The 11,075-nt window shown below is 44.9% G+C and overlaps 1 protein-coding gene across 1 annotated transcript in view; it reads left to right on the top strand.

Annotated features, from left to right (window-relative positions):
* Positions 1-548: 548 nt before the first annotated feature.
* SGPL1 (sphingosine-1-phosphate lyase 1) overlaps positions 549-11,075 on the top strand; it is a 744,463-nt gene continuing 733,936 nt past the window's right edge. The window contains exon 1 of the mRNA XM_069610737.1: positions 549-1,221. Coding sequence (XP_069466838.1) covers positions 1,174-1,221 — 48 coding nt within the window. The 5' untranslated portion in view covers positions 549-1,173. The remainder of the gene's footprint in view (positions 1,222-11,075) is intronic.

Raw genomic sequence — 11,075 nt, 5'->3', positions numbered from 1 at the left:
TGGCTTTTACCTTATTTTTCACAAAAGTGTGCTAGAAAATACACAATTTTATCCCATTATTTAAAAAATGTTCTCGGAAGGGAGTAACCGCTCCCCCAAGTTGGCTGGCCCTTAGTTGGCTGGAGCTCCATCACTATACCAATGGCTCTCACATATTCCAGACAAACATTTAAAACATGGTAAAAAATTCACCAGCCGCCACTGCACTTAACAGCAAAACTAATAATGCTGACCACAATTCTCACAGCTCACTCATTTGGTTATGTGACTTCTCAAGATGGATCAGAACATGCGAGTAAAACAAACACTTTTTGTGCTCTGATCAGTGTCACATCTCGTGTGAAGTCATTTCATTTGATGCCATCATTCTGCTAATTACTATTTTTGAAAATCCTACCTCTTTTTGGTAACTGAATGTTGGCAAGTATGGATGATATACAAGAATGAACAAGGGAAAACTAAACTGAGAAACACAGTAAAAGCACAGTATTAACGTAAACTCGTAGGGGCATGTTTGGTATTATAAATCAGGGGTCGCACATCGTCAAATCGTGACAAGGAGTGATCGGGGAATATCATCTCAGTCTGTGTGGCGGTACTCACAGAAACGAGGCCCTCCTCGGTGTCAGTTGGGCAGTAGTACTTCCGAATTCCTCTCTTCCTCCAGCAGGTGTCGCTGCTCGACGCTCTGGCGAAGCGAAGCGGGCTGTGCTGTGGCCCGAAGGTGGGCTGGCTGGAGCTGCTCTTGCCTAAGTGACAGTCGTTGACTCTGGTATCCAGGCAGGGAGGCACCGTTTGCAGAAGGAGTTGGAGCAGAGCAGCTGCGGCTGGACGATAAGCTGAGACCAGCAGTTACTTCCGGCTTTGATTCTTAGATCCGAAAGGGGCCGGCGGAGACGAGCCGGCGAGAGGCGCACAGCTTAGGAAGAAATCAGGGCCATTGCCGAGCCGGTGTCTTGCGGTAGCCGTTAGAGGTGGGGGGTTCAACGAGGCCAGGCTACGGAGCGAGCCTCGTCGGACAGCCAGAACCTCAAGCCGGCTGCGCGAGAATTCTTTGCGCGAGCCTCCCAGCCAACCCGCGCATAGCGCAAGGACGACTATACGAACCACCCTCCATCTAAATAAAGGTTCCAACTGCACTTGGTCTGAGGTGCAAGTGAGTGGTAATCCATCATGACTGAGCAAGAAGACGGAAGCACTGTCTTTAGCAAAGCACTGCAGGTGAGTGCGAACCTCTCGTTAACACAAGGAGTTGGGGTTTGCAACAATCTTGGGTTCGAAATTAAACCATATTTCGTGACTTGGGCTAGTACGCTATGCCTCGCTTCACCGATTTGCAGAAACGGAACGTGCTAAAACTGACCATGAACGCTTGGGTTAAGAGTGGCAGAGGAGTTCCCAATTCTACCCTGCTCATCTACTCGAATTGGTTTTAAATGCATCCTAAGGGCAGTGACCCGTCCGTTATACGATGTCCTTGGGGTGCCCTCTGAGTGACTGTCGCTCAGACCCCCCCTCACACCATCTCAGTCTGTCCCAATCATCTGTTGCCAGTATCGCGGAGTGCCCTAGTGTAACTAGTAACCTCGCCCATAGTGCAGAAATAACCAAGTTCTGCGCTGCCCTTGTCGTATGGTCGCAGGTGACTGCTCCCCACCACTCATCAGTAGCAATGCAATCCTTCCCTATAATACAGGTTGACCTTTATGCCACCAACTGCGATAACTCCTCGATGTGGTGCTGCAGGACACCCATGTTCGTATCAGAATGTTCTATATGGAGAGTGGTACAGTCGCCACTCACGCTTGTAACGACCCACCTTGGCTCTCAGAATGGAGTTGTAGTTTCGTGCCCTCTCTGTTCCTAATATGCAGCCACCCCGTAATGCACTCGTATCTTGCCATCTGCTTTAAGTCCCCGGTTTTCGTAATTCTGAGGGAAAGCACTGTTTCCCTCATTATTGAATTAACTAACCACCCGCTCCCTCCAGGTTGTCACCTTTTAGTATCAGCATGGAGTCTCACACGAGGGACAGAAATCCCATAAACGGGACCCTCCCTGTTCTCCCGTGCTTTCAGCATGGAATCACAGGCAAGTTGTCTTCACCACCGAAGTTTAGTGCATCAGTCTATAAGTATATTGGTAAACATCGCAGTAACCCGCTCGTTGTTAGTTCTTTACTTGTTGATATGAAGAAGGATGTAAAGTATCCCTTGGGCTATTTGATATTACATAGCCTCAGCAGCTAGCCTGCCACCAGATTTGAACTGCAAATTGATGTGGGGAGTTTCTAGGGGATTATTTGAAACCCGTCTAAGGGCAGAAATAGAGGAACCAACCACCTCGTGGAGTTCTTCAATTTGATTTAAAAAGTTTGTGGAAAAAAATGCCAGTCTATCTGAAATCCTGTGAGAAAATAGTAGACGCTGGTTAGGACAGTGATAATTGCGTGTTGGAGGCGCCCACATGAACGTGATGTTGAAAGTGCATGTTTTTTTTAAAATTTTTATTGGCCTTTGGTGTACAGTGATAGAAAAACCATTCTGCTCAATACTTCAGTTCCCTCCAAACATCCCCCCCAAAAGCCACCCTAACTCCAACCTGGTAGGAAAATAACTAGAACTGAAACTTATCCACAAGATCATAGGTCCCAGCGCCCCGTGTGCTCTGGTTTAGGTCTCTAGGCCTACTGTTCCGTGTGCATTCGATGCTCCCCTGGCAACTCGTGTGCAATCTAACTTTGGCTGTTCTCACATTGTTGTGCTCTCATGGGGGCTTGTCATCCGAGGAGACGAATAGTTCTTGCGTTATTGAGTTCCAGGTCATCATGTCAATTGAACTTCCTCTCCTTCCTGTTCTTAGTGATTCTTGCCAGACTGCTGTCTCTGCTACAGTCCATCTTCTGAGGTCTTTCCACCACACTTCTACTCCTGGTTCATCTGTAGCCTTCAATTTGCTATTGGTCTCTTAGCTAATGCCCAGGCTAGGTCAGTCATCTTTTATTTTGCTTTGTTCTTTCTCGAGGAGCTGTAGAGGCCCAAAAGGCAGGCTACAATGGTCCAGGCCCACCCTGTGAGCCCTTTTTCCCTTAAGCACTTTTCTATTTCTTGCCAGAATTAGTGTATTTTCGGGAAGTACCAAAACATATGTCCTAAATCGGCATTTGCTTCTCTGCGTGGTGGCACCTGGGAAGTGGGATATTTTCTCTGGGGTTAGATATGCCCCATGGAGTATGTAGAATGGTAACTGCTTCAGTCTGGCATTTCTGGATATCTTTTCTGGGTAGAGTTTCGCTTTTGCCCATTCCTTGTCTGAGATTGTCCCGTTGAACACCCTGTCCCACGTCTCCTTCTCTTTGTTTTTGTCTTTGGGGCGCTCTTACGTAAGCGTTTGGTATATTCTAGATACCATATGTCCTCCCTTGGTAACAACATATAGGAGGCCAAGTACCGGATTCTCTACTTGTTTTGTTGCTAGGGATGGCCACCGGACGTCCAGGCTTTTGATGAGTCTTTCATGGGTTATAAACTGACCTTTATGTAGTCTGTGAGATTCAATTACGTCTTGTAAGCTTTGTTTCACTCCCTCTGGGGCTATGTCACCAATTGTGACAAGGCTTTTGGGTTCCCAATAATATCTGCTTTGTTTTAGGCATATTTTGTTGTCTCCGAGCTGCCAGCTGTATCTGGGGGGAGTAGGGTTCAAAGTTATCAAGCACTTCAAGGTACGTTCCAAGGTTGTCCTCCGGATTGTGTATGTATAAGAGGATGTCATCCGCGTATAAGGATATGACAAGTGTAATGCCATCTACCAATAGCCCTGTGTCATGGAAGGATTCTCTCATATAGATCGCCAGGGGCTCTAGTGCCAAAATGTTTAGGAGGGATGACAGCGGGCAGCCTTGTTTGGTGCCTCTGTTGATCTGGAAAGGATCTGATATATGCCTGCCTGTACGCACTCTCGCCAATGGGGTGGCGTAGAGCATGCATAACCACCTCATGAATCCCTGGCCTATTCTGTAGTGTTCTAGTGTGGCTAGCATCCATTCCCAACAGAATCAAAAGCCTTGATGGCGTCTAGGGCCGCTACTGCGCAGGTGTCGGGTCTAGTGCGCGTTCTGCCTATAATTGCTTGGAGGCGTCTCATGTTGGCTGTTGTAGACCTACCAGGAACATAGATTGTCTGGTCTGGGTGGACAAGTGTGGTGGTCACTTTTTTTAGTCGGTCCTGCCAGAACCGCTGTAAGAATCTTGGTATCTTGATTTATCAATGCTATTGGCCTGTAAGATTTGCACAGCCTGCAGTCTTTGCCCGGTTTAAGGATGGGTATTATCAGGGCTTGCTCCATCGAGTCCGGGAGGGTACCCGTTTCATACGCCTCCTGCAGCACCTGTAGTAATCTAGGGCCTAATAAATCCGTGTATTCTTTATAAAAATTCTGGCGGTAGCCCGTCAGTATCAGGTGTTTTCCTAGTGGGCAGTGAGGTGATAACTCCCTGCATTTCTTCTAGGTTCAAGGGGCCATCTAGCATGTCACGCTGTTCGGTAGGCCTACGTCTTCTAGGGTCTCAAGGATTTCAGGCATTTGCGAGTGCGAGTTGTCTTCATTAAATTTAGCGTAGAATCCCCTGAAGGCCTGGTTGATTTCTGATTGGGTCCTTCTCGTGTGCCCACTCTCATCTATTATTTCTACTATTTCCTCCCTTTTTATCTTGGCGCCTGACCAGCCATAATAACAGTCTACCTGGTTTGTCCCCCTGCCCGTGCAGCTTTTTTGTGTATCGGTGAAAGCTAAAATCTCCTAGCTTCTCCCATTGTTCCATGCATTGTATTCTTAATCCTATAAGGGCTCTTTCCGTACTTTCCCCAGGGTTTCTACTTTTCTCGGAGTGATTTCCGCTTCAATTTTAGATTTTTATTTTCTAGGACTTTACGGGCTCTTCCCGTGGCAGCTATTGCGGCCCCTCTTCTGACCGCCTTATAGGCCTCCCACACTGTGTTGGTATTGTCTGCACTGCTCAGGTTGCATTCAAAGAACGGCTCAGATTGGGTTCTTAGGCTTTCCCTAAAATCTGTATCTCGTAGCGATTCGGTGCATGGTTTCCATGTGGAAATAGGTTTGGGACTGTCTGCAAGTGTCCATTGGCCGATCAGGGGGTAATGGTCCCACAAGGTCCTTCCTTCATATGATGGCTAGCTAGGTTTCCCAGGTGTTCTCTGCCTGTGAGGACAAAGTCTATCCATGTGTATAGCTTTTGCACACTTGAGTAGAATGAGAATTCTTGCTTTGTTGTGGTTTAGCCACCTCCAAACCTCTTGTAGTTCCAAGTCTCATTTCAGCGTCTATAATGCTTTTGCTGAGAGGGGGGCGGGGGGAAGTATTGTTCCCATGTTGTCTTATCTGTCCAGTACAGGGTCTAAGACACAGTTGAAGTCTCCACCCCATATCCAGTATGCGCCTCTGAACGGGGATAGGATACGGTAGAGCGATCGGTAGAATGCGGCTGCATTTTGGTTAGGTGCATATGTATTTATTATGCAGAATTCTTTACTGTCTATGTAGCCATGTAGGAGTATGATCCTCCATTCTTGATCTGAGTATTTGTTTGAAAGTGCATGGTTAATATGGCATTGTCCATGGCAGAGAGACTAGTGCTCCATTCCCCTGGACAAAGATGACTCAGAGGTTCCACACCAGAAGCTCAGCAGTGGTTCATCCATCCCTGTGCCGTCCTAGTTCAACCAGCGATCCCTCAGCACTCTGTCTGCAGTGCTGGGGGCTTGTGAACTCAGGGGGGGGCCCTTGCCAAGAGCCACTTTACATTGCCCCTCCAAGCCCTGTAGGGAGCGGAGAGAAGGGGGAAAAAAACCTTTTTACTGTTCGGTCTTTGTCAGAAGGAGGAACCATGTTACCTGCGGCATGCCAGAAGTATAGGGTGAATTGCCAGTAAGTGAAGTGTATTATAACTTTAACCTGTAAACGTGTGCCCACATACCGTAGGGTTAGGAGCACCATATGAATAACCTTTAGTGGCTGGATTGGGGCAAGAAGAAAACAATAGGAGAAGAAGGGTTTCTGAATGTGGGTGGTGGGCGACGTCACAAGTAAGTACTGTGACAAGGAAGAGTAGGACTAAAAGTAATGAAGATTAATGTTGAGTAATTCATGCATCAATATACAGCCAAAGAGCCACTGACCAGGACAGCTAGAAAGCACAACACATAACCATTGTTACAAATCGTCTGCATTGATATATCACATTAGAATGTCATGCATGTGTGAATGTAAACAAGTATAAGGTGAAAATGAAGTAGTTGTCCTAAGAAAGAATTTAGATCTTAAACGTTTATATATGGACTGCTACATTTACAAGCCCGATTTAATCACAGCTTAATTAAGGCTTTAAGGCTTTTCTATCTTTCTTCTCATTTGCACAGACAGGGCTTGAAATTGAGGGGTCCTGGGAGCTATTTACCTCCCATTTGTTGCCTAGAAGAGCCTGGTTATCTTAATACCAACATCTACCAGGAGCCACTTTGGCTCCCCAGGCCAACTGATGCCAAACAGATATGCCATTGTGAATTGTGCATTGGGGCAATCTATAAACAGACATTCGGAAACATCTATACTACATTTAGAGCAAAATGAACAACATTATATGTTTGCATCTCATGTGAAAGTTAGGATGTGGGCATACTGGGACCTCTAATCATATGTGATGGGCATGTCCCTCGATCCAGGTCTTTTGGACTGAACCGCTCAGCTGGATAAAAGACATTACTGTGGTCCTCTACACCTAGACAACCCGCCCAACACCCCTTTTAGGGATATCCCCTAAGAACTATGATACCAATAGGTTACCCAGATTGTGGGAGGTGCTTTTGCGAGCAGTGAGAGTGGCGGTAGCTCAAAGTAGGGACATCCCTCCATACCTGATCATTGATTTGGCTACAGAAGGTATGGTACTGTTATTTGAATGACACCTTATCCACATTTATGGTGGAGTGGGGAACTTCACAGAAAAATACACCACGCAACCAAAATACCTTGTGCTGGAGGACTTGGAATTAGTCGTAACCTTGTAACTCCAGACGGGTGGCACTTCATAACCCAACCAGTTGTTCATGCCCAGAGATTGTAAGACAACGCCTTATAGAGTGGAGTGTTGCTCCCCATCCAAAAGAAATGCACCTTTTTGTGTTTCAGAAGGGTCTATTTCAGATGCCCCGGGAAAACTCTTGTCCAGCCTAATCCCTCTATAACCCCTGCTATTGTTTGCAAGGCCAGACACTTATCAGACAATGCAATAGATGTTGGACAATCGCAGACAATAAGCTATTTGCTGATTTCTACTTTGTTTGGAAACAATTGTTACATTTGGTTCTGTTTTTTTGTATATTTGATCTTCCTTCTGTGTTTTGTTGCTTTGAAAACGCATATTGACTGAATCATGAAATTGGACCCAGGTTGTCAAAAACGAGACTATTTTGGAAAGCGCTGAATTGTTTTAGCATATAACCGGGTTCAAAATTGGGATTCAATGATCCGGAGCTAAAAGCAGCTCCTGGGTGTCGTCAATCACCCAGTAGCCAGGAGCTACCCCTGAGGAACCAGGAGCGAGTACACCACGCACCACAAATTAACTTCAACAGAAGAGGCAAACTTTAACTTTTTTCCCATTATGTTTGAATTTGTCCTAATTATTCTTTATTAACATTCTTAAACACCCAAGGTTAATTTGAGATGTGCCTGGGGAGCCAAAAGTAGCTCCTGCTATCTGCTTGCTTCAAGCGAACCAGGCTCTCCTACGCTAGATGCAAGAGCTAAAAAAGTTCACAGGAATTTTGAACACTGTACAAGAACATTAAATTTGTTTGTATTTACCAACAATATTTAAAGTGCACGCCCATGAATGGGGGTTGGAGAGGGTGGCGAGAAACAGAATGCATTTGTAAGTCAATTACATTTCTCCATTGTAATAATACATGAACCTAATTCTGCTGTTTTTATTGATTAACATTTCAGCAATGCATGGGTAGGCTATTTTTTGCAATGCCATGTAGTTGGCACTTTATTTTTGTAAAGTCAATAATTTCTATGGAAAATACTACCCTAAATGCCAATGGGAAATTGACATTGAAGGCTTGATGGAGCAATTTGATGACTACATTTATTTTATTGTGGGAGGACACATTCAGATAAGCCTCCGAAGGGTACTCAGTCATTATTTTAACTCACTGCAAAGTCTATACCGACAATCCAGACACTTTCAATTTTTCATAGTGGTATGGCTCAATTTTGGGCTTGAGAGAAGAGAACATTACATCGTTGGGAAGAGATTTCACTTATGATTGACTTCTGCACTGTTAATTCTTGGAATGGAGTGAAATTCAGTGGCAAATGGCCATGCCTGACACTTTGAGAGATGTAAAGGGAAAACGGGAATGGTTTAAATAAAGTTGACTTCAGACATAAATATATAAACAGACTTATCCACAGAGAGCAGATAAGGCCAGACGAACAGAGACAGCAGATGCTATGTTCCTGATAAGCCAGAAGGGATTGATTTTAAAGGCCCAGCTGATTCGCAAGGCTAGATTGTCCGGTTAGTGGAAACGGGAAGGTCATTTAATTTGTTATTATTAGAGCAGATCTGCCAATGGGCCTAAAACTTGGAACTTAGACAGAAAAATTGGAATATGAAGAAGAAAAATTGCTGTTTTCAATATTTTGGGGGTCAAAATAAGCCATTTTTAGTTTGGGCTATTGGTTATCACTTGTGACACATATCAAAGCCCAAACTATTGCATTCACGCATACATGGGGGTAAGGGTTTCTGATGAGGGGCACGCAGGAATGACATTTGAGGAGGGATTCACTGTTGTTTGGTTATAATCCCACCCGTTCCTGCCTAAAAATGCTTCTCCTTGCAACTCTTTGTGCTTGTTTTACGTCAGTAGCAGGTTTTGACTAGTCCGTGTTGGCGGCCATGTTAGATGATGGTCATGCTCATTCCTATTGCTATTGCCATGCATTGCTGCCTCAGCTTTGTCTAGTTAATAAAATATAGTTCACCATTAGTAGCAGCATATTAGTTACATTTTATAATAACAAGGACAATGTCCTAATGTCAGCAAGTCTTGTTTCAATTTGCTCTGGCATCTCATTTTCCCTGAAGAAAGTTGCTCTTGTTGGCAAGTCGTGCTGCTGTTTGTTGTTGTGTTTCAGAAACTCTTGATATTGATTTTTGCTTTGCATACGATGATGCTTTTAAAAGCGATATATATATATTTTTTTTGTGCGGCATGTTTCTGTCACTTAATGGCTTCAGCACATTTCAGAAAATGTCAGAGAGAGACTTGCACCCTCTACCTTTTTATATATAAAGATTCTGTTTAATTTTGATTAATTAGAACGGTAGTCAGTATAAAGTATATGGTACCGCATAAGCTCAAACCTTCTGCATACTTATCTCACAAAGAAACTAACACAACCATCTCTCGCACAACAAGCCGCACACACTTCACCACACCGCAACAACACATAAGCCGCACCACCAGCACACGAGGACTGAAATCGATCCGATACTCACTCTAAAGCTCAGCACACGGTGTATACCGAGTTGAAGCTGCCAACAGAACACCACTCCTCTCACTATCCTACTCCCTCTTCACCTTACTAACCCATCCCAACTTCTCGTTTACAGATCCGCCAGAGCGCCTGGGGACCAACTCCGTTGGTGACGGTGCGCGGTACAAATACCTTTTATCATTTAACATAAATAATTCAAAGCTCAGGCGAGTTATTGGGTTCACTATTAAAATGTTCTCTGGATGGGGACAAACATTCTAAAATGGCTGGAGTTTGCAGACATCTGAGGGCATTCAGAGGCATCATTGAAAGCCGGAAGTATTGGCTGAGGGGACGGAGACTGTGTCGTCAGTCGGCTGTGCAGGTATGTTAAAAAGGCTCCCCAGTGACACCTGCGTGTTCCTGTGAAAGTGGCCAATGTTGAGGAGCTGCTGCCTCTGCTAGCGCTTCGGTTGGGTCCTGGCTGTCTTTGCAGACTAGTGCAGATTTATTGTATTATAGCCCAACATTATCACCCAAGCCATTAATTTCTGGGATGTTTGAATTTTTGAGACTTTAAGGGGGGGGATTTTCCTTTTCAACTATAACCTTTTGGGATGTAGGATGGGGGGGGTAATCAATGCAAGGGTAAACATTCAAGTTGCTAGCTAGTAGCAGACCCTAGTTGTCCAAATGTACACAGTGCACAATTTCTTGCGCGGGTGAAGTAATTATTATTTGAAAAAGGTAAGTTCACCATTTTTGATGCTGTCTCAATTACTTGATGTATCTGCTGTAAACGTGCGTAACTAGGCTAACTTCAAATCTGGGTGGGGGCGACTAGCCCCTCCTGTAATTGATAATACAGAAAATATTTAATGCAAGATCTGCAGTCCGTTTTGGCTGTAGTGTGTGCGACTGTTGGTGTAGAACATTCAAAGATGTGCCTAGAACTCCTCCTATGCACAGCACTAACCAGTCAACCCACTCCTCACCGACTCTCGTGCACTATATCTCCCATTGCCTCTTCCTCGTTGATTTCTATGTGCTCTCTATCTTCACAAGGCCTTCTAGAATTGAATTGATATTTTTATTTCTATTGCGCTCATACACAAGTGTTTCAGAGTGTGACAAGGCAAGGGAGGGGAACAGGGGAGAGCAAAACAATGAACTTACTAGGCCCAGTGACATTGAGAACACGCAAGCAACAGACACAGGCCCCAGAAAGCCTTGTGGACAATGCAGATGGTTTTGAATTTAGTCTTTGCATCCAGTGGGAGCCAATGGAAAGATTTCAGAGCTCGAGAGATATGATCGCAGAGCTTGAGGCCAAGGACCAGTTTTGCAGTCCTGTTCTGGATTATTTGCAGAGAGTAGAGGCAGGTAGATTTAGAAAGAGGCTGTTACAGTAGTCCAACCTAGAGAGAACCAGTGCTTGCGAGACAGTGAGCTTCTGGGGGAAGGAGACGAAAGGCAGAGTACCTCTGAGGAGGTGCAGTAGGAA

The sequence above is a fragment of the Ambystoma mexicanum genome, chromosome 8, assembly GCF_040938575.1.
Source record: "Ambystoma mexicanum isolate Mex_15411 chromosome 8, UKY_AmexF1_1, whole genome shotgun sequence".
Taxonomy (NCBI): domain Eukaryota; kingdom Metazoa; phylum Chordata; class Amphibia; order Caudata; family Ambystomatidae; genus Ambystoma; species Ambystoma mexicanum.
The sequence above is the reverse complement of the archived record's forward strand: the minus strand, read 5'-3'. Positions and strand labels throughout refer to the sequence as shown.